The sequence below is a fragment of the Rhododendron vialii genome, chromosome 11a, assembly GCF_030253575.1.
Source record: "Rhododendron vialii isolate Sample 1 chromosome 11a, ASM3025357v1".
NCBI classification, from domain to species: Eukaryota; Viridiplantae; Streptophyta; class Magnoliopsida; order Ericales; family Ericaceae; genus Rhododendron; species Rhododendron vialii.
Window position 1 is genome coordinate 25193050 of NC_080567.1, and position 24084 is coordinate 25217133.

Consider the following 24084-nt stretch of genomic DNA (forward strand, 5'->3'; position numbering starts at 1 on the left):
GGGCGGATAAATTTTTCGAATTACGTCAAGGGCCCAACCTCTAAATAGCCAAGGTTTGACCACAGCATGATAATCAGCTGCAGGAACACACTGGATTGGACCATGAGCTTGGCATGGTTGACATCCTTTAGAAAAACGAATGCAATCCTCTAAAATGGTTGGCCAATAGTATCCATACCTTTTGATTTGCCATCTCATCTTTATCCCTGATTGATGAGCTCCACAGATTCCTTCATGGACTTCACTCATGACCCTCATGGCCTCGGGGTGCCCTAAACACCTTAAAAGTAAATCATCCTCAAAACTTTTCTTGTATAATTCATCGCCCACGAGGATATAGCTCATAGCCCTTCTCCTTACCTTCCTAGAGGTTCTACGATGGGGCCTCTTGAGGAAAGAAATAATAGGTGTACGCCAATCATTCTCTGGTTCATCATCTGATTCTTCACCTGTGAAGTCAGAAGTAAATACCTCCAGTCCTAGACCTCTTCTTCTAACAGAAGGTAACAACCTCTTTTGGACTGTGATGATCTTGTGGATTGTTTCTAAAGCTAGCTTCAGATCTGTTAAGGCTTGAGCCAAGCTGTTGGTTTCAGTGTTCATACTTCTTGCAATGTGTTTGACAGTTACATTATCAAAATCTTGAATTAATTGCACTGCTGCCATATAATAAGGAGCCAAGTCCTCACTATAGCATTTGAACGTTCCCGCCAAGTGATCAATTACAAGATTTGAATTCCCAATAATCTTTACTTCTCTGGCCTCTAGATCTATTAGGATCTCAAGGCCTATAACAACTGCTTCGCATTCAGTTTGGTTATTTGTACATGAGAAATCAAATTGAAAGGACAATTCAGTCCTCAGGCCTTGAGGAGAAATAATAATTACTCCACAGCCTAAGGCCTGCTGAGTCCTTGATCCGTCAAAGAGCAGTGTCCAAGGAGTAAGTGATATTTCAAGGGCGTTCAGACTTATCTCAGACTCATCGCCGATATCCACGCATGGATGATCAGTAAGAAAATCCGCTAAGGCCTGGCCCTTTACAGCCTTTTGAGGAACGTATTGAAAACTAAACTCCATTAGAACTAAAGACCATTTGCCGATTCGGCCTCTCATGATTGGCCGAGAAAGCAAGTATTAACTAGGTCTGTTTTACTCATAATGTAAACCAAAACAGGAAGCATGTAGTGCCTCAATTTTATTGCTGAAAAGTACAAGGCAAGACAAATCTTTTTTCAATAGGAGTGTATCTCCTTTCACAAGGAGTCAATAACCTACTCAAATAATAAACTGTCTGTTCCTTTCCTAGAGCGTTATCTTGAGCCAAAAGGCCTCCAATAGAACCTTCAGCTGCTGAGATGTAGAGCTTCAACGGCCTATTCTTGATGAGAGGCATAAGGACTGGAGCCGTTGCTAAATAGCCTTTGATCTCATCAAAGGCCTTTTGATGGTTTGCCTCCCAAACAAAAGCGTCATGCTCCTTCAGCTTCAAGAGTGGAGAAAAGACTTGAACCCTTCTAGCTAGGTTTGAGATAAACCTTCTCAAGAAGTTGAATGAACCCAAGAGCTTCTGCAACTCCTTCTTGGTGGTAGGAGGCTTCGCTTCCATGATTGCTTTGGCCTTGTCCTTGTCAACTTCAATCCCTCTGTTGTGGACCATGAATCCAAGGAACTTGCCTGCGGAGACTCCGAAGGCACATTTCAAGGGGTTTACTTTTAAATCAAACTGTTGCATTCTCAAGAAAGACTTCCTCAAATGTTCCAAATGTTCATCATAGGATTGAGACTTGACCACGATATCATCAATGTAGATCTCCATGAAATGGCCAATGAAATCATGAAATATGGCGTTCATCGCTCGCTAGAACGAAGCACCAGCATTCTTTAGGCCGAAGGACATTACGACCCACTCAAAGGTTCCTAGGGCTCCAGGACACCTAAAAGCGATCTTAGCCGTTTCGGCCTCGTCGATAAAGATTTGATTATAGCCAAAATGCCCGTCCATGAAGGACAAGACCTTGTGACCAGAAGCTCCATCTACCAACTGATCTACGACTGGCATTGGATACTCGTCCTTTGGGGAAGCCAAGTTCAAGTTTCTGAAGTCTACACACACTCTGACCTTGCCGTTCTTCTTAAGGACCGGCACAATATTAGAGAGCCAAGTAACATAGCTGGCTGTGCGTATGAACCTAGCATTGAAAAGGCGTTCGATCTCATCTTTGACCTATAAGTAAACCTCATTGGACATCTTCTTTGGCGGTTGTTTGAAAGGTCTGAATTCTGGTTGTATAGGCAACTTGTGCTCCACTAGGTCTCTGGACAGACCTGGCAGCTCTTCATAAGTCCAAGCAAAATAGGACTTGAATTCCCCTAAGAGCTGGATGAACTTTTCCTTCACGTCCTCTGGCAGAAGTTGACTAATATATACAAGTTTGGGATTCTCTGAATCTCCCAAATTAACTTCTTCTAAAGGATCTTGCACGTCAGCCTTTAAATCATCCAACTTGGCTGGGGCTGCTTCAAGGTCTTTCAGGCGGATTTCATCAAGATCTTCAACCAGGTTTTCGTCTTCGTTGATTACTTCGGCCGCGCAGGCTGAAAAATCTTCCTCAAGACTCTTGATTTCCCATCAGCCTCTTCTCTAGTGAATAGGCTTCAAACTTTGACAATGTGGTCCGAATGGCCACATGTTTCTTTGCTTTTGAAGGGCTTACTGACATTGAGAAGGGTGTTTGGATGAAGCTATAATCGGCCTGCTTGACTCCGTAATCATTGAACCGATTAATTCTTGAAAAAGTGCCTTCACTTCTTCAGCTGACTTGTTATGAATGGGGGCTATTCTGTGGTGGTCATACTTGTCAAGGCCTGCCACCTTCATTGGACCAACCCCTTCATCATATAGGTGGGCCTCAGCATGGTTAGTAGAGGCCTTGAATGGTCTACGGTCAGCCCATATTACCTCCACATCGTCTTGATTCCAAAAAATAAGACATTGGTGAAGGGTTGAGGGGACCGCTAGACAGGAATGAATCCAATCTCTCCCCAGTAGAACATTGAAGGAAGAGTGTGAATTAACAACAAAGAAAGGTGTTGTTAAGTCTTAGACCCTATTGTTAAATTCATGATCAAAATACCTTGGCATGCTGTCTTCTTCCCAGTGAAGTCTGTCAAGGTGGCATTACATGAAACCAGGTCTTGATCAGTCTTCCCGAGCCTCTGCATCATGGCCTTAGGAATGAGATTGGCTGCTGAACCGTTGTCTACCAGGATACGGTTCACTGGCATCCCATCAAGGCAACCAGCAATGTACAAGGGCTTGATGTGTTTGTTCATCGTGGGACTCGTCCTCTCAAAGATCACGCTACCTGCACGATCTTCATTCTTCTCTTCGGTCTCATCCTTCAGCACGATCACTGAAGGCCCATTCAGTCCTACAGAGAAGGACTCAATTAAAATCTCCGCTGTCTGCCCCATCTATACAACATCTCCTTCCATGATTGTTGGAGTGTTGTCCTTGGCTTTCAGATCTACTGGTAAGAACACGACCATGTTGCATTGCATGTTATGACTCTGTCTAGGCACAAACACCTTAGCCTGTGGATTCAACTTCGGCTTGCTTCCTCCTTGGTTCAAGGGCTGTCTTTTGGGTCAAAGTGACTTGTCTCGGTGAAGACTAAATCCTAGCTTCTTCAAAAGTTCTTTCCAAGAGAGGTTGTTTCTTGGATACAGCGGCTTGTTTCGCAGGCAGTTGGGTAAGAGCCTCTTTGTATGTCTTTCCCGAGGGTGCTTGCTTCTTAGGTAAAGTCTTTGGAGGAGGCTCGATGATAGTCTCTTCCACAATCCTTTCCAAGGGCTTGTATACTCTTTTAAACTTAATTTTTTCAACCACAGGCCCTTTTACCAGGACTTCCACCTTCGTTTCTTCTGTGGGGTCGTCTTCAATCATTGGGTCGTCCAGTAGATCTATTTTTTCATCAGCCTTTCTAGCTGCCTGCCTGAATCGTTGGCGACGCCTTTTCTGAGATCGAGATAAAGGTGGAGGTTCAGAAGGAAACTTTGGATGTTCAACCCTATGCCACTCATCTAGAGGAGTGACTGGAAGTCTCACAGCCCTTGGTTTTATCCCTGGAAGGAGCAGATATCCTCAAGGTGACAAGCTCATCTTCAATTTCAACCAACCCTGGCTGAATTCGGTTGAACACAGATTCGCGTACAACCCTTCTTCCTTTAAACCTACGTGGCTCCTTAGGACTTGGTTCAGCCCTTCCCACAATAATGCTTTTCAGGATTGGCTTGCTAGGACTGGCATGATGTCCACACTCTGTGCACACCATGGAACAAGTTGGTTTCTCTGGTTTCTTCACTCCCGAAGGTGTGGACCACCAAGAGTTCAGTTTTTCGAACCTTCTAACCCGCTCAGTCCTAACATCACCTTCATCATAATAAGGATCCTAATACCTGCCTGAGCTGGATTTATAGACTGCTTTGGAAGGGGCTTCCAAACTTATCTTCTGCATAGGAACAGTCCTAGGCATGTCCCTCATGTTGACGGAGACCATATTTGTACTCAGCCCTGAAGGAAAGGGATTGCCATCCACCCCCATGGGCTGCTTGTCTTTCTTGGGGAATTTGAACTCTCCCCGCTCAATTTTGTCCTGGATATCATTTCTAAATACTATGCAGTTATTAATAGTATGACTCCAAGAATTGTGATACTTACAATACTCTTTGCCCTTCAGTTCTTTCGGAGTTGGAATCTTGTGACCAAAGGGCAATCTGAGCAGCTTGTCGGCTAAGAGTTGATCAAAGATAGCTTCAGCCCTACCCACGTCGAATGTATAGGTCTTGGTTGACTTATTGAAAGTGCTCTGGGCTGGCTGTTTTGTGGGCTCCATCTTGATAAAGGCCTTGCAAACGTATGGCTTTTTGTTGATGATTTCAGCCACTACCACGTCTGGGTCTGCCTCTGCTTCCACTGCAGCAACCTCGTAATTAGGGTCGCGGTAATACGTCCATTTGGATGCCGTCTTCCTGTCTTGCTCTTCCGCCAAAAAAATTTCATAATGAGAAGCCTTAGAAGATAATTCGAACAGGTTTCTGAACTCCGTTCCATAAAACTTCTTCTTCATTTCAAAGCCTAGGCCGTTTAATGCTATACGCACGTATTCGGCCTCAGGAAGGACTATCTTGCATTTGAATCGAGCAATTTTGAAACGTAAGAGGTAGGACTCCACAGACTCTAGATGGGTTTGACGATAGCATGACAGGTCCGCCAACGTCACTTTTGGTTCTACCCTGTAGAACTGTTGGTGAAACATCTCTTCCAACTGTGCCCAGGTCTGCACCGAGTTAGGTGGCAAGTTGATGTACCAAGTGAAGGCTGTCCTAGTAAGAGAATTGGGAAAAAGCCTCAACTTCAGTGCATCAATGGTTCCAGCCTCTCCACATGAAACTTGAAACCTGGCAATGTGCTTCACCGTTGACTGCATGCTCTCACCATTGAAGGTCTAAAATTCTGGGACTCTATAACCCTTTGGGAAAGGGGTATTGTCCACCTCCTCGGTATGAGGCTTCCTATACATTGGCCTTCCCAAAGGTCTGAAACCAGGTCCTAACTGCTCCTGGACCAGGTTCAAGACTTGATCCCTTCCCATGACTAGGTCTGGCTCAGGAGGCGGCTGTGGGTGCGCCTCTTGTGCCTGCTGGTTCTGGGCTGGACTTGCCCCCCGAGTATCAGAGTTCTGAGGAGTACGTGTAACTCCTTTGTCCTTTCCAGAGCCCTGGCCTCCTTGCAAAGGCCTTCTGTCTGTCTTGTCAGACTTGTCAAGCTTGTTCTGGTCCTCGACCAAAATAAACCTTTGATCGTTATTCGGAGGCGTCGAAGCTCCTCCAATCATGACTCCCTTCTCTTTTTGCCCCCCGAGTGCAAGGCTATTAGACGAAGTGGCATGGTAAAATGTCTGAGGAGGGGGAGGAACCCCCAATAAGCCAGCTTGGACTTGACCGTTGCCAAAGACACCAAACTGTGGAAAGCCCTGCTGCTGAAGAACGAGCGGTAGCCTCTCTGTAAGCGTAGCAACCATTTTGTTGACTGCTATGGTCAGAGGTTCAAAGGACTGAGTGAACGATTACGAGATTGACTGAGTAACGTTGTGGGAGATCTCACATCCTGCCATGAACATATAATTTTTGACGCTGTCGGTAGCGTCGCTAAGATCTTGGGCGCTGATCTGAGGACAAGCTTCCTCGAGTAATGGCACGTCGACTGCCACTCCCTCAGGACTCTGTGGTGGATTCGGGATGGGTGGATCCGGTTGTTGCTGCGGTTTCCTAACCATGATAAAACCCTTAGACGATTAGAGTCTCACCGGGCATGCCAAAAAGATGTTCGGCTCCGAAATGGCTCAAGGACTGAGTGAGCGTGCCAAAACTTGTCGCGTCTAACGTGAAGGGCTGAGCGTCCCTTTTCTGACTTCTTCACCGTGAGGGCGATACTGCTGCAAACCTAAAGGCTGGATTGCAGTGTTGGTTCGTGGTTTTGCCTCTACGAGCGAAGACTTAATAATTTCTTAACCGTGTAGGAAAAGAAGTAGCAACGTAGAATGACTTTATTATATCGTAATAATAAGGTCGGGGATACAAGAGAGATATGAATAACTTTATTATGTCGTAATAATAAAGTTGGGGTACAAGAGAGATAGAAAACTCTAACTACTTGGTGAAATAATTGAGCAAATGAGAGAGAAGTGAGATAATTGTTTCACTGAGAAGGCTTTGATTTTTTAAGCGTTGAGCTTGACTGGTGTGGGAACCTTTTTTTCTTCTTATCTTCTAGTATTTATAGGCCAAGAGTCTTCGAATTTTTTGCATGCAAGGAGCTTGTTGTCCTCTTCTCGTGATGACACGTGTCCCATGTCTCCCGATTCCCTCTCCATGATGCAACGGTTGTGGGATGTATGCACATGTGCTTTTTCCATCGTGGGAGGTTTTGCTGGAAGTGAAAAACTAATTACCCATACGTTAATTCTTGATTATGGGTAGTTGAGAAAATAATGGGCCATGTATTTCTCTTCCACTCCCTATTTCCGTGAGTAATGGCCAAGTAGTGGGCCACCTCATCCCTTTTTCCGTGGGTCTCTTGGATAATGGGCCACTTAATCAAATTAAATGGTCTTATAATGCATTCAACCCATAAAAACACCTATCGAATTTAAATAAGTCATGGGCCGACTGAATTCTTTTTGCAAATAGACCCACGGCTCTCAAACTCGAGCCCAAATCGAACTAAAATTAATTAGGCCCAATTATCCCTGTCTTGGCCCATTAATTTTAACCCAATACATCTCTATGTTTTGGCCCAATTTAATTAAAAGATAATTAAATGGCCTTTCAACTCTTGCCTAGAACTGAATGCCAAAACGGGTATAAACAATATGTAACATGCTTAACTACTTGCACAAGTCTAAAGATAATGGTGCCATCCAATCACACAAAACGGATTTCTTGGTTAGTTTGAATATTCTCATAGCTCCTTTTTTTCTTTTTCTTTTTCCTTTTTGGGTTCCTCCTGTACGCATGGTCTTGGTGTAAAAATTCCGTATTATTAACTGACCATCAAATTCAGTTGACAACTTCTTGCACATGCCAACAAATGTAGCTACAAATTACTTCCCATTTTGATTCCATTGTTTAAAGGGGAAGGAATCAAAATTTAGCACTCATGAGGCTCCGTTTGTTTCGATGTAAAATGTTTTTCATGTAAAATATTTTTTTAGAAAACAAACTTTAAATTTTTATTTTTCGGTATTTGGTTGGCACATGAAAAATATTTTTCAAAACAATGGCAGATTTTTGAAATATTTTAATCAAGTAAGCTCTTTCTCTCTCCCTTCCTCCTTTCTCATTTTGGATCTAATGTGATTCGGGAGAAGAAGGGAATGAAATATGTAAGTGATTTTGGGAAATGTCAGACCATTAGTGGTGAAATATAAAAATGACTTACGGCCATTTCATCCCGTTGGTGTAAAATGTTTTACCTTGAAAATATTTTCTCCCTTCTTTTTCTAGCCAAACGTACAATAGAAAATGGATAAAATATTTTACCTGAAAATATTTTACGTCCTAACAAACATAATTGACGATAGATGCAGAAGCACGTTTTGTACTACTCCCTCCGTCCTATAATATTTGTCCGGTCCGCAAAACGAGGACTATAAAATAATGTATTTCTTTCAAGAAAAAATTCAAATTTTTTTCATAAGTTTAAAGAACTCGTCAAGATCTAGTAAATTGTTGAATTTTTTTTCAATTTTTCTTACAAAAATTGTATTATTTTTAAGTCTCCGTTTTGCGGACCGGACAAATATTATGGGACAGAGGAAGTAGGATACTGCAAAAGTTTACATATGTAGGGAGGACCATGAATGCAAACGTTGAAACAGAGTGGGCTGTCACATCAGATCGACAGACAACTATCTAGCAAATTAATGTACTCCTTCCGTTTCAAAATCTTTGGACTTTTTCAATATTCGTGTCGTTCTTTAAATTCTTATATCTTCTAATATGAATCTCTAAAAATATGCGATATGGATCTGTTTGATAGTTCTCAATTAAATCTATAATACAAAATTTTTAAAATTATAAAAAATATCATAAATTAAAAGATATAAGAGTTTAAAGAACGGTACGAATATCGAAAAAGACCAAAAATTTTGGGACGGACTAGCAATGGTAGCCTTCATCACGTTGGTGGGGTGGAAGGGAGTACTAGGGAAAGAAGAAAAAAGAATGAGAAACATGTTACATGGTACTATCTCACAGTTCATCAAAGAAAGAAATGAAAAAAAAAAGAATGAGAAACATGTTACGTGGTGCGGAAAGAGTCACTTCTATGGTCATATTTGGCCGGCCTCATCTTTGCCGAAAGAGCCCTTGTGCGTGTGCACACATTATTATCTTTTGTGCTTGTTTTTTGGGTTCTTGTTTTCCTTCAGTAATTTCAGATCGAACATAAATACTAGTATGATGTGCATTGAGGAGAAGGAAAATCGTAACTAAATGCCAACCATAGACTGAGAACTTTCGGGTCCTTCAATCACTACTGTTCAATAATGATACCGCGTTTTTACCCAAAATATGATGTTACCGCGTATTAGTGGTACTGTTGTGGTCCCTTATTGTTTGAAGTGCAAATGAACATGAGAATTCATTTCAATTGCTTTCAACACTCATGATTCAGGAAGAGAAATACAAGTCTTGCCATTTCTTCAAGAGCATTCTGTGATACAGACTTGACTCTACCGGTCAAGCTAATAAATCATGGAAGAGTTGTGCTACCTCCGCACCCACATGCACACCCATATACACACCCACACACACTGCACACTGCAGGGAAAAGATCTAAACTCCTCTCTTGCCTTGGTTTCTCATTACTCTTGAGCAGGGAAAAGAAATCAAATAACCATATTCCATGTAAACAATTATCCGGAAGTGCAAGTACGTTCTAAATCGTGACCAACTTATCCCTTCCGGCATTATTCTTCGATATTGGTCATTATGCCAAGAATGGAGCATGTTGAAAGGCAGTTTAGCTTGCAACATCTACTGAAATCCACCAGCACTTTCTTAAGCTACTGTCAGCATTCTTTTCAGGGTGTAAAGCTCTGTGCTTAAAATCGCCAAGGAACTCGAAATCCACTGCAGTAGTTTGTTTTGTTAGTGTTAGAGGTCACCGTAATAACAGGATTCCATGTGCAGGGTATAGCTAGTGCCTTGTTTCTCTTGTGTACTTTCTAGGAAAGCAATTGTCTGCTTGTTACATAGGTACTTGTTATTGCCTAATAACACTACTGTTTGGAACAACATGAGGGACAATCGTTTTCAAACCAAAACTTGTTATTGCCTAATAACACTACTGTTTGGAACAACATGAGGGACAATCGTTTTCAAACCAAAACTTTCTTACGATCTTTTTCCCTTTCCTTGAAAATAAAGTGGAGCATAGTGATAAAGTCGTGGAATTCAAAATACAGCACGCCGAGCCTAAATGTCGAGGACAATTCAACTGCCATATCAATCGGAATCACGCAGGTGGCTGGAATTCAAGTCAAAAGATGCATGCATCTGAACTTGGAATCACTCATTGCCGATTTTTTGATACTATTATTATCACTTGGAGAATTCTTTGCAGGTTTGAATATTTTCATGCAAGATCATGGCCTACGATGTACGAGTATTGTGAATCATTTCCCCACCTAGTAAATGCCATCCCCACCTAGTAAATGCCACCCCTGCTATCACTATTGTTCAATAATGTTACCAAGAATTATTGAGATAGTTATGGTCCCCCAATTTTTTTTTTTTGATAAGTGAGAATCTGATTAAGTTCAACCACAAAAATCAATGCCTAGGGATGGAATCCCATACAACAACCAACAAATACAACCACAAAACAACCAGTATCTAACAAAGAAAACTATACAGGGAAATATACAATTGCTATCTCTCTCTTTTTTGATTAGTAGTTTTTTTTTTTTTCTGAAAAGACATCAAAAGGATACCACCCATGTACAAAAGGATGGAAAATAAAAAAGGCCAAAAAAAATATACTCTGTCTAGAGAGCCTATATGCAATTCTAAGCACCAGAAATATATATTTAAGATGTCAAGAAATTGATCAAGGGAAGGATTGGTTTCCCTCGACTCCCAACTAAACAAATTAGAAAGTAAAAGACTCTTAATTTTTGGTAACGACATCTCATCCCCATTAAAATATCTTGGATTTCTCGCCCGCCAAATGTTACGATTTCTTCAAGGTTATGTTATGCTATGCTATAGACTTGACTCTACAAATCAAGCTAATAAATCTAACTTGACTGACGGAATTTCTTATTGGCTAGCTTAAGCTAAAATATCGTACTATAGGAGTTTAGGCAAAAGGAATTCATTAATCATTGACATAGGATCACAATGATTAAAAAGAAAGGACCACAGGCATGACGGCATCACATCAAGAAAGCTAGCATCCCAATCAAGTGGGCCCTCCAAATCCAATAATCATATGCCACCCTAGACTCTAAAAAGTTGGAAAGAAACCAACCAATAGAAACCCAAAACAAAAACAGCAAACAAAGGATTACAAGAATAAAGGGAAGCAAACAGGACATGAAGCCCTGCACTATCAGCTTCTGATGCATGCCCAAAAAAGACGGTTTATTTTCACAGTATTGCTCGAATTACGGAAGTACTAAGATGCCATTGTGGGTCCCATCACATGGTAGACTAGTCTTTGTAAGAAATATACATGCATGGGTCATGTAATCTGAAAGCTACCAGGTGCCATGGCCGTTGGCACCCCACCCTTGAACACAGCTCCGTCCCTAGATTCCTCCCTTCGTCGTTATCAGTGCACCATAGTATAGGTAATTTGCACAAACTTCTGATGCAAAGACTTGACTTCGCTGCTTCGGCCATAGATTTCCATTTGAAAATAACAGCTCCTTTAGGCTGTGTGTGGAGCGCACCTTGAATTTGTGTAGGCAAATCCATAACCTCTTCTTTTCCATCAACAATCCCCTCCACAGATCTTTAATATATCCGAGCACAGTACAATTTTTTTTCCCGTGTTTTTCTTCAATCACAACTCCATACTCCTCTCTTGCCTTGGTTTCTCGTTACTCTTGAGCAGGGAAAAGAAATCCCATGACTGTATTCCATGTGAACGATTATCCGGAAGTGCAAGTACGTTCTAAATCGTGACTAACTTATCCCTTCCGGCATTATTCTTCAATATTGTTCATCATGCCAAGAATGGAGCATGTTGAAAGGCTGTTTAGCTTGCAACAATATCTAGTGAAATCGACCAGCACTTTCTCAAACTACCGTCGACATTCTTTTCAGGGTGTAAAGTTCTATGCTTAAAATTGCCAAGGAACTCGAAATCCTCTACAGTAGTTTGTTTTTGTTATTGTTAGAGGTCACTCTAATCACAGGATTCCATGTACAGGGTATAGCTAGTGCCTAGCTTGTTTTCGTTGTGCTTATATCACCAGATTTTGCTATTTCTACATGGAAGTATTTGTTGTAGCAATTGTCAGCTGGTTACATAGGTACTTGTTATTGCCTAGTAACAGTACTGTTTGGAACAACATTGTTAGCCCAAAGGTTTCTATGAATACCCTATATATTTTGATGATAACAAAATATATTTTATGGATGGAGAAATATAATTAATATTGTGATATTTGGTACTCATTTGAATTAATGTTTATTTTGGAGGATTTGGTTGAAGGACACACGGAAGATTGCTACACCAAATTACTATCTTCAATAGTCAAGATAAATTGAAAGGAGGAAGATTAAGGACAAATCTTCTCCTAACTTAATTGGATTAAGGACAAATCTTCTCCTAACTTAATTGGCTAGAGAATTATTCAAATGGGAGCAATTATTAGCTGGATTATTTTGTGAGATTCAATTTCCAACGGCTAATGTAAGTTCCCAAGTTACAAATGTCTTGCACATTTCAGTGGCAAAGAAATGGAAACTACAATGGTTGATTGGTACCTAAATTGATTCTAAAGGCTAGTGCAAAAAGGGGTGAATTTGTGTTGATTGATTTTGGTTCTAATGGCCAGTGCAAAAGAAATGGAAACTACATGTATGGGATAATTTTCCGTATATGATGGCGTGCCTCTAACATTCAATTCTGGAAGCATATATTCAAGACAGAGGAAGAAAAGAAAAAAAAAGGGAGCCTCACCGAAATACTCTAAGGCATACAGTGATCGACCTCATCATGCACGATTCTAGATCTTGATATCCATACACTTGTGTGAGAGCTAGAGCTCTTATTTTGATCTTCATTGTAAAAGGGATTGTACACCCTTATTCATACTCTTGTGAGTGATTTTGGAGAGAAAATCACTTGGTGGTTAGGTGTTACTAGCACCGGAGTCAAAACTAGTTGGGTTAGGTGTGATTAGCACCGGAGTCAAAATTAGTCGGAGCGATTGGGGATAAATTGTTCGTTGTAAAGGTTGTCTAGCACCCGCGAAGCTAGAAGGATTGTAACTATTGGAGATAGTGCAGCAAATTCCAAGTTGGACACTTGGGGAGTGGACTAGACCGTGAAGTTGCAGACCGAATCACTATAAATCCTTGCGTTCGATTCTTTCTTCCCTACTCTCTTTACTTTCCGTTTTGCATATCAATATTGCATGAGTAGAATAGTATATCATTGAAATTGGAATTGTAGTTGCAATTAGTTTTTTAAAATTTCGCGTTATATTTGAGATACCCAATTCACCCCCCCGGGTTGCTATTTGGACCAACAATGAGGTAAAATCGTATTCAAACCAAAACTTTCTTACGATCTGTTTTCCCTTTATTTGAAAATAAAGTGGAGTGTAGTAACAAAGTCGTGGAATTCAAAATACAGCACGCTGAACCTAAATGTCGCGAACAATTCAACTGCCTTATCAATCGGAATCATGCAGGTGGCTGGAATTCAAGTCGAAAGATGCATGCATCTAGACTTGGAATCACTCATTGCTGTTTTTTCATATTTTTATCACTTGGAGAATTCTTTGCAGGTTTGAATATTCTCGCGCAAGATCATGGCCTACGATGTACAAGTATTGTGAATCATTTCCCCACCCATTAAATCGGTGACTAATGTAACCACGAATTATTGAGATAGTTATGGTCCCCTCTTTTTAATTGAACTGAAAATAAACATAATCATTCAGTTCAATTTCTTTCCACACTTAAGAAGAGAAATATACAATTGTTATCTCTCTTTTTAGATAAGTAATATTAATTTTTTTGAAAAGATATCAAAGAGATAGCACCCATGGACAAAAGAAAGCAAAGGAAAAAAAAAGGCCAAAAAAATATACTCCGTCAGTCTAGAGAGCCTATATGCAATTCTAAGCACCAGAAATATATATTTAACATGTCAAGAAACTGATCATGGGAAGGATTGCTTTCCCTCGACTCCCAACTAAACAAATTAGAAAGAAAAAGAATTAATTTTTGGGAACGACATCTCATCCCCATTAAAGTATCTTGTATTTCTCGCCCGCCAAATGTTACCGTTTCTTCAAGGTTATGTTATGCTATAGACTTGACTCTACAAGTCAAGCTAATATATCTAACTTGACTGACGGAATTTCTTATTGGCTGCTTAAGCTCAAATATAGTACTAGGAGTTTTTTTTTTATTGGTTGGCAAGAGGAATTCATTAATCATTGACATAGGATCAATTTTTTTGCATTTTAGATTTTTTGACTTATTTTTGTTTTTATTAACAAAATTTCAAAATTTGATCATAATTTTTACTTTTCTGATTCCTCTCTCCGAGAAGAATCAATAATTCATAAAATTTTGACACAAAACTAACAAATGCGATTATTATTTTTTGAATAAAAACAAACTAATAAGTCACTTTGACAGACACAGTGTTGCCCGTAGGAAATATAGTCACTTTGAATTGGATGCAATTATGCAATGTTAAGAGCCCCATATCCTATTTCCTTGTCGAATTTTAAACCTTCTGGTTAAGTTTTAATGTACATTCTGATGTCGTGCTTCAACATCTGTGTGACATTACTTCATTTGCTCTGTATTTTTGTGCTTGCAGGAAGCCTTTTCACTCTAGCATTTCTTGAGACACTTGGTTTACAGTATGCTCATTGTGATTGTGGGACATCGCAGATTACGAAAATGAAGGGATTGAAGCAGAAGAAGGCACACTTGATAGAGATCCAGGTCAAGGGTGGAACCATTGCGGCGTTTCAAGAGGAGGAAATGGTGGTTGGATTCCGGTAGCTCAAAGACATCGAAGACCATCTTTGTGAGCGTACAACGGATCATTTTCACCTTCTTACAAACTTTGGATTGGTAAAGGATTCTTTCATCCTTAACAAGAGAAGCAAAAGGTCTAGGTGTAAGTTTGGTTTTTTCAAAAAGAGTCTGCAAGGAAGAGGCATGTACATTCACCCCCTTTTCTATCTTCAAACTAACCAAAAATTACCGATAACTCTTTTTGTTCATTCACCCTTCGTTTCTTTCTTAAGTAATTATTGGCATATAACTAAAGAGGAGGATACGAAAGTAGTTTGGGAGGTCTCCTTTTTCTTATATGAGATCAGTGCATTTTCAGAAACTAAAAGGGAGGTCTCCTTTTTCTTCAGAAATATCAGGGGAGATCAGTGAAATTTACCCTTTATTGAATGAAAGTCTATTTTACATCATATCTTGATATTCCACATCAACAAAGCACAAAAGATTGTAGAAAGCACACTAAACAAGGGTGAAATTGAAAAGTCGTCAAAATACAAATAAAAATAAAAACCGGCGTTTAAAAATATCAACAAGAGCTGAAGTCCAAGGAAACTCAAGAAGTGAAGCACTTGGTACCAAGAAGATCTCCTAATGTAATCAGGTGGAACTCAATTTGCAAAGATTGCCTTGGACTTGACAGCTTCCTAGCAACTTGTTGCATGGTTGGTCGATACACTGGACTAGCATTCAAGCACGCAGATGCTAATTTCGCAGCAACCACTACCAGTTCTGCCACTTGATCTTTAGGATGCGGGAGGCGTTGATCCAACACGTCCTTCAACAAAATTGCCTGTCCATTAGATGATGACAATGCAGATGATGATAATGATAGAGATGATATGAGATCGCCCGGATGCTTCCCCATAATCACTTCCAGTGTTAGCACCCCAAAACTGTAAACGTCGCACTTCTCATTCACTTCCATTGTATATACTAGTTTTGTGCAAAAAGGACACTATGCAAAAGAAGGCAACTATCAATTAGCACCGCACAATGAAACAATCAATCAGGATCTCAATTCCATAATCTCGGGATTGCGTATAATCATTCTCTTTTCATATTTATTCTTTCCTAATAGGTTGTGTCATTTTCCTATATATGTGTGGTTGTATCCTGACTTTATTTTTCAATGAGAAACAATTGATTCCAATACCAAATACACAATTTAACATGGTATAAGAGCGTGGTCTACGTTCTCTTACTCTGCCTTCCCCACAAAATTAAACCCACCACAGAACTGGAAGAACTCGATAGCTTCAGCCTCAAAGTCATCTTTACCGACATGGTTGAGGCACAAGAAAAGGTTTAGAAACTTATTTCTGATCTCTCTTCTCCTTACTTTCTTCATTCAGCCGATCACCCCCGCACCCCTCTTGTTGATATTGCCCTAACCCATACCAACTATGGGTCCTGGAGCCGTTCAATCACGATGGCCCCTTGTGCCAAAAATAAGTTGGGTTTCATTGATAACACCCTACCCTGTCCCGCAGATCCCAATATTCAACCTCTGTGGAAATGAGTTTCTACAATGGTCCTCTCATGATTATTGAACAGCATCAGCAACACCATCACTCCAAGCCTAACAAGTTGCCGCACACCGTACGAGCTATGGCGTGATCTTGAGTTCAGATTTACCCAAGGCAACAATGCCACCATCTTCAAAATTCAGAAGGAGATTACCAATCTCCAACAAGTTAATCTCGACATTACCAACTATTACAACAAGTTCAAAACTCTTTGGGACCAACTTGATGCAATCAATCACTCCCCTTCCAGCCTGCACATGCAACAACTACACATGCAACACCACTGCTCCATGGCAAACATGGCTGTTAAACGAACGAGTCTATCAACTCTTAATGGGCCTCAATGAACCCTACCATGTCCTTCACACTCATATCCTTGCCATGGACCCGCTCCCCGACATTGGGAAGGTCTACGGCTTATTGATCTCAGAAGAACAAACCAAGATGCCTCCAACGACTACTCAACCAATCCAGGCGGACTCCGCAATGATGAGTCAGAGGTTTGGGCCTCAACCGTCTCGGTCCATCTCTAACAATAACCAACGGCGGAACTCTCATGACTAGCGGCCCTACCAACAAAACTAACCCAAAAACTTCAACTCTCCTCAAGCACGGCAGCCTCCCTATGTAGGCCCTCCAATCCGACAACAACAATTCCCTCGGCAACTACCTATAACTCGTTCCAATCAGCCATCGGGAGATAGCCGCGGTGGGACTTATCCTCCACGAGGGGACATCCAGCAGGAACCGCACACTCGCGGAAGCAAAGATCCCAATGCCTACTGTACACATTGCAACCAGACAGGTCACCACTAGTCAGGTTGTTTTCAACTCATTGGGTACCCCGATTGGTTCTTCAACCGACCCTCGCGTCCACCATCTAACCAGCCCAATTATGCAGCACAATCGTCCGTCATGAATTTCAATCCCCACTTGAGCCCCGCCGAAGCATCCTAAGCACATGATTTTTACGAACATCCATCTGCATTTTTTTCGGGTAATACCAATTTTATTTCACATGATTGGATTATTGATAGTGGGGCTTCCTCTCACATGATGCCCCATCTATCCCTTTTTAACTCATATACAGTTACCGATCAAATTTTGCCAATCCGGTCCGCCTCTGGCTCTATTCATGTTGTCTCTCATACAAGAACTATAACGGTCACCCCTTCCATTACTCTTTTTGATGTATCGCGTGTCCCTAGTTTTTGTTTCAATTTATTATCTGTACAAAAATTATGCCGTGACCTTAAGTGCATTGTTTTCTTTTTTCCTACTTTCTGCCCTATTTCAGGACCTTAAGGCGAAGACTGTGATTGGAGCGGTTGAGGCACGCAATGACTTGTACTACCTCCGCACACCACCTTCCACTGCCCTCACAGCTCCAACCGATGACTCCACCCTATGGCACCAAAGATTAGGTCATCCCGCACCTGTTAGTTTACCTCGTTCTCTTGTTAAAAACCCTACTAATAATGCTTGTCCTTGTGACGCCTGTTTGCATGGGAAACATACTAGATTACCTTTTGAAATTATTCTCAATAAAAGTGTTGTTCCGTTTGATCGTATATTTATTGACATTTGGGGTGGCTATCATACTCCTTCAACATGTGGGGCACGTTATTTTCTTACAATTGTTGATGATTGCATGCGTACTACTTGGGTGTATTTATTGCGTTACAAATCAGATGCTTTTTACAAAATCGATTTTTTTCTCAACATGGTCAGAACACAATTCAATGCCCGAGTTAAATTTTTCCGTTCTGATAACGGCTCCAAATTTCTATCTCGTCCCATTCAAAAATTATTTAATGATAATGGAATTTTACAAGAACTCACTTGTGTTGATACCCCTCAACAAAATGGCGTTACTGAATATAAGCATCGTCACCTATTAAATGTGGCACGCTGCTTATGTTTCCAAGCCCATCTTCCCATCAAATTTTGGGGTGAGTATGTCTTAACAGCGGTTTATCTTATTAATCGCACTCCCACAAAATTTTTTAAAAATGTCTCACCTTTTGAACGCCTTTATCACCGAGCCCCAAATTACAAAATCTTACGTGTTTTTGGATGTCTCTGCTATGCTTAGACATTCCGTGTCGACCGCGACAAATTTCAACCCCCGCGGTGTCCCTTGTGTGTTTTTGGAATATCCTCCCCACCACAACGGATACCGCCTTTTTAATCTCGACACGAACACATTTTTTATCTCTCGGGACATCACCTTTTTTGAGAATATTTTTCCCTTCCACACCACCAGCCACCATTATATTCCATCCCCGCAAACCCGTCCCCTAGTCTCACTGAGCTCTACCCAGCCGAACCTCTCACCTCTCCTGGTTCACCCCAACTAACCACTCCTCCTAATCCACCCCCACTACCCACTCTTCCTATTTCCAATACACCCATCTCTAGCTCCCCTAACCCGTCCCCAGCCCCTTAGCCCAACCCCCCATTGGCCCCCCCTACCCACTCCATCCCATTCGACCTCCACGCTAACTCCCTGAAACCCTCCTCCTTAATCGTTCCCTCTAGACCATCCCGAGCTCATTGCCCTCCGGGTTATCTTCGGGACCACCTTTGTCCTACACTTCCCTCTGCCACCGCTACCTCTACCACTACTCCACCATAATCTTCAGGTATGGTCTATCTGTTAAGTGATTTTATTTCCTACTCACATCTTTCCCCATCTCACTTTGCTTTTCCTTCGGCTTTATCGCATTCGCATGACCCATCTTCCTATAGTCAAGCCATCAAGCACACACACTGGCACGATGCCATTTCTCATGAACTCCATGCCCTTGAAAGCAATAACACCTGGGTTCTTACCCCTGGCAAAAAACCAATTGGTTGTAAGTGGGTTTTTAAAACTAAATTAAAAGCAGATGGATCCGTAGAACGTTACAAAGCACGCTTGGTAGCCAAAGGTTATACTCAAGTCGAGGGGTTGGACTATCATGACACTTTCGCTCCTGTTGCAAAGTTGGTCACCGTCCGTTGTGTACTCGCTATTGCGGCTGCTTGCAACTGGCCCTTACACCAGTTAGATGTTAACAATGCTTTTTTACATGGCGACCTCGACGAAGATGTTTACATGTCCCTTCCTCCGGGATATGGCCGACAGGGGGAGACGCGTGTCTGTCAATTACAAAAGTCACTCTATGGGCTCAAACAGGCATCCTGCAATTGGTATTCAAAACTGTCTACCGTCCTTCTCTCTGCCGGGTTTAAACAATCTCAAGCTGACCACTCCTTCTTTACTTGGCAAACTAGTTCTAATATTCTCATTGTTCTCGTATATGTTGATGATTTACTTATTATAGGCAACAATTTGGCTTCTATCCTTCGCTTACAGGGGTTCCTGTCAAGTTAGTTTCAGTTAAAAGATCTTGGCAAGCTTAAGTATTTTTTGGGCATCGAAGTCGCCGGCTCTACAACAGGAATTTTTATTAATCAGCGCAAATACATTCTTGACATCCTCGATGATGCCGGTCAATCCAGTTGCCGCCCGGCCTCTTCCTCGATGGAGCAGCATCTCAAACTCACAGCTGATTCTGGTGAACCCCTCTTGGATCCGAGTTCCTACCGCCGGCTCGTTGGCCACCTGATCTACGTCACCATTTCGCGGCCAGATATCACTTTCGTTGTTAATATGCTTAGCCAGTTCATGCACACCCCACGGGTCGCTCACCTTGATGCTGCCACTCATCTTCTACTCTACCTCAAAGGTTCCGTTTCCCATGGCCTCCTCTTTCCTAACGGTTCCGATCTCACTCTCACCGGATACACTGACTCTGACTGGGCCAGTTGTCCTATGACTCGTCACTCGACTACGGGTTATTTTATTACTCTTGGTGGCAGCCCCGTCTCTTGGCGCACTAAAAAGCAGAGTGTCGTTTCCCAATCCTCCGCCGAAGCTGAATATCGGGCCATGGCTTCGACCACTTGCGAGCTCTTGTGGCTTCACACTTGACTCCGTGATTTAGTAGTTTCCCTCTCATCACCCATCACCATATATTGCGACAATCAGGCTGCTTTGCACATTGCTCGAAATCCGGTTTTCCATGAGCGCTCCAAACACATTGAAATCGACTGCCACCTCGTTCGGGAAAGGGTACAACAAGGGCTCCTTCACCTTAGTCACATTGCCTCTACTGAACATATAGCAGACATTTTCACCAAGGCATTGGGGGTCAATCAGTTCGGTCATCTACGGTCCAAGTTGGGCATTATGTCCCTCCATGCTCCACCTTGAGGGGGAGTATTAGCGGACACTATTCAAAAGAAGGCAAATATCAATTAGCACCGCACAATGGAACAATCAATCAGGATCTCAATTCCATAATCTTGGGATTGCATATAATCATTCTCTTTTCAGATTTATTCTTTCCTAATAGGTTGTGTCATTTTCCTATATATGTGTGGTTGTATCCTGACTTTATTTTTCAATGAGAAACAATTGATTCCAACACCAAATACACAATTTAACAAAGTCCAAGAGAAAGAAATAAATGCTTGCCAAAAGGGTATGATGGGACGGGAGAAACGAGAACCGTGCTCATGCCACATTTCAGGCATTGGCTAATTAAGTTTCGCATTTATGCATATATTCAAGGGAGGGTTCCACTCACAACTAAGTTTCAAAATATACATTTTGTAAAAAATATACATGTACTAAAAAAGTTATAAACATTTTAAAATTTAAAATAAAAAAAGGGAGAGAGAGAGAGAGAGAGAGAGAGAGAGAGAGAGAGAGAGAGAGAGAGAGAGAGAGAGAGAGAGAGAGGATTGAGATGTAGTGTCAAAAATTGTGTGAAATGTGGTGTGAGTAGAACCTTCTCCTATATTCAAACTTCTAGCTAGTTTGTTCAACTCTACAATAAATAAGCTAATAGTTATACCCTTCATGAAGGAGGATTTTTTTTTTTCTAGTCGGAAAGGATTTATAAACTTTTTAAGGATGACTTTGCTAGTCGGAAAGGAGTTATAAACATTTTAAGGATGACTTGGAAATTTATAAAAAGGAGAAAAAAGAAGTGCAATATAGAAATATACCAGGACCAGCATAAACGAAGGTTCCTACAAATGAAGTCCAATTGGAAGAGTCTGGCTTCATAAATTTGGTCGTCCCAAAATTAGAGATGTGAGCCACGTACTGCGAATCAAACAAAAAATTCTTGCTCGATATGTCGCGATGGATGATTGGAGGCGAACAATCGTGGTGCATATAAGATAGAGCATCTGCCAAACCCTTAATAACATCCACTCTTTTGTTCCAATCTAAATTTTCTGCTTCTTTTTTCGAGGCAAGTACGTTTGCCAAGCTTCCACCTTGCAAGAACTCATAAACCAAAAACGAGTGTCTTGGATGCAAACAAAATCCGTAAAGCTTTACGATGTTGTGGTGCCTTATCTCTGTTAATGTATTGATCTCACTCGTAAAGCCCTTTTGGTTAAATGAGTCACCATTAGATAATGCGTGAAGTTTCTTCACGGCAACTAATTGACCATTTGGCATGGTAGCTTTATAAACAGTACCACATCCTTCTTCCCCAATGCAATATTTGACACTAAAGTTCTCCGTCACTTCAACGATGTTATCGTACACCATCTTGCCATCATAACTCCATATTGCAAACAAATTTCCATTATTTAATTGGCTTGGCTCATTTGTTGTGCTCTTGATTTTCTTTCTAAAAGACAAGCAAAGTCCGAGAACCATGAGGGAAAGAACTTGAAATCCCAAAACCAGAAGAGAGAAGAGAGATCAGTAACACCAAATTCTTTTCCTTCTTTCTAGGAACCCCATGAAGTTGGCAGGCCTTCAAAGCAGTTGCATTACCACATAAACCTTTATTACCTCGAAGTGACTCAAATGGAGCCTCTTGAAAGGCTCTGATATGAGGAAGAGGGCCCTCCATTTGATTGTTAGATATATCAACTGATGAAAGAGCCAACATACTATCAAAAGAAGATGGTAAGAAACCATCGAGCTCATTGTGGGAGAGATTTAGCGTTTTCAACCTTTGTAGCGCTCCAAACTGCTCGGGTATTTTACTTGACAACAAGTTATCACCAAAATCAAGACTTTCAAGGCCATGGAGTTGACCTAGTTCCAAAGGAATGTTTTCCCCATGTCTATTATTGCTCAAACTCAAGTTCAATAGCTGCATACAATCCCCTAGCTCTTGAGGGATTGAGCCACTTAATTTGTTAGCTGCCAAATTTAGAGTCACTAAGTTTGGAAGGCCGCCGAGTTCTGGAGGAATATTACCTGATAGTTGGTTGTCATTCAACTTAAGGTCGAACAAAGAAACCAAACTATCGAATTTTGTTGGGATCTCTCCCACTAAATGATTTGAAGAGAGATCAAGTAAAGAAAGTTGAGTTGCCTCTACCAATGCAAGGGGTATCCCTCTAGAAATATTATTGTTGGACATTTTGAGACTTGTTAAATTTTTACGCTTTCCCCATCTTGGTGAGAGTTCGCCGTAGAAATTGTAGTCGCTCAAGTCAATATAATTCAAATTCAGGTATATTCCAAAATCTTCTGATATGTTTCCCGAAAGTTGGTTTCCCTCAAGCCTTACCTTGTATAAGCTGCTACTCCCTCCGTCCCTTTTTAAGTATTCTGCTTTGTAACTCTAACTTATTAAAAAGACATCATCATTACACATTTCACATCAACTTTTACCTCAACTTTTTCTATTTACCCTCTATGAAGACATCATCATTACACTTTTACTCACTAACTTTTCAAAATGGAATATACTTTTAGGGGCAAAATAGAAAATGCACCAACTTTTACCCATTAACTTTACAAAATGGACACTTATTAAGAGACAGCCCAAAATGGAATACTGGACTCTAAAAAAGGGACGGAGAGAGTACAATTTTTCAAGCTTTTGGGGATGAGTCCATTGAAATTGTTATGTGTGGCTGTAAAGTTTTGAAGTGATCCACGTATGCATAGGTCCGGTAAAGGACCAGTGATCATGTTACCACTTGTGTAAAAAGCTCCCAAAAGTGTAAGATTTTCAAATTGTGGGTGCAACGACCCATATTTTGGTGGTTAAAATTATCATTATTTTTAGATTTAAAAAAAAGAGTATTACTCAGTAATTATTTGTGCTTTTGCCGTTTAAAAAAAGAAAAATAAAAGAAAAGAATAAGAAAATAGAGGTGGCTATATGCATGTATATGTATAAGTGGCAAGACATGAAACTATTGAGGTGTCAAGTTTTGGGCATTAGGTGGAGGAATTATGGGAGCTACTATATTGTTTTGGACATGTGGTTGGAAGAGGTGACTCAGTAAAATTGCCTTTGACTTCACCTTGACACCTAGCTAATATCCACCATTGACACATCATGCTCCCAAGCCAATATAAATCAACATAATCTCTTGTTCACTTTTGTTGTAGTTGCACCGAGAGAGAGAGAGTCCAGGGAGAGAACTTTTTATTCTAGAGTCATGAACTCATGGTTTAGAGTTAGGAAACCTACTGGTACGTTTGGTTGGTAAAGAAAAAAGGACCAAGATAAATTATTCAGTGTGATCATGTCCAGGAGTGCTATGGTGTGCCTTGTTGCATGTGGGTTGGTTGGCTTAGTTAAAAGACTTTGGGAGTAAGATGGCCTATCTTGCATAGTTCGGTATATACATCTTTCATAAGGAGGTAGTTCTTGAGAATGATGTTCACATA

At 41.0% G+C, this 24084-nt stretch overlaps 3 protein-coding genes across 9 annotated transcripts in view; all 3 read right to left on the reverse strand.

Annotated features, from left to right (window-relative positions):
* LOC131306502 (MDIS1-interacting receptor like kinase 2-like) overlaps positions 1 to 22980 on the reverse strand; it is a 57188-nt gene extending 34208 nt beyond the window's left edge. For all 7 annotated transcript variants that reach the window (XR_009193913.1, XR_009193912.1, XR_009193910.1 and 4 more), the window contains exon 1: positions 21435 to 22980. Coding sequence is in view for 2 of the 7 variants with exons in the window: in XM_058332777.1 (XP_058188760.1) it covers positions 21435 to 22101 (667 nt within the window). In the remaining 5 variants the exon portion in view is untranslated. The remainder of the gene's footprint in view (positions 1 to 21434) is intronic.
* On the reverse strand, positions 15213 to 16070 carry LOC131306504 (MDIS1-interacting receptor like kinase 2-like). Its single transcript, XM_058332780.1, has one exon. It carries the CDS (start codon positions 15770 to 15772, stop codon positions 15401 to 15403), a length of 372 nt encoding a protein of 123 aa, XP_058188763.1. The 5' UTR covers positions 15773 to 16070; the 3' UTR covers positions 15213 to 15400.
* On the reverse strand, positions 22176 to 23441 carry LOC131307048 (MDIS1-interacting receptor like kinase 2-like). Its single transcript, XM_058333466.1, has 3 exons — positions 23382 to 23441; positions 22240 to 23023; positions 22176 to 22201 (listed from the first exon to the last, which is right to left on the reverse strand). Exons 1-3 carry the CDS (start codon positions 23439 to 23441, stop codon positions 22176 to 22178), a joined length of 870 nt encoding a protein of 289 aa, XP_058189449.1.
* Between the last annotated feature and the right edge of the window lie 643 nt (positions 23442 to 24084).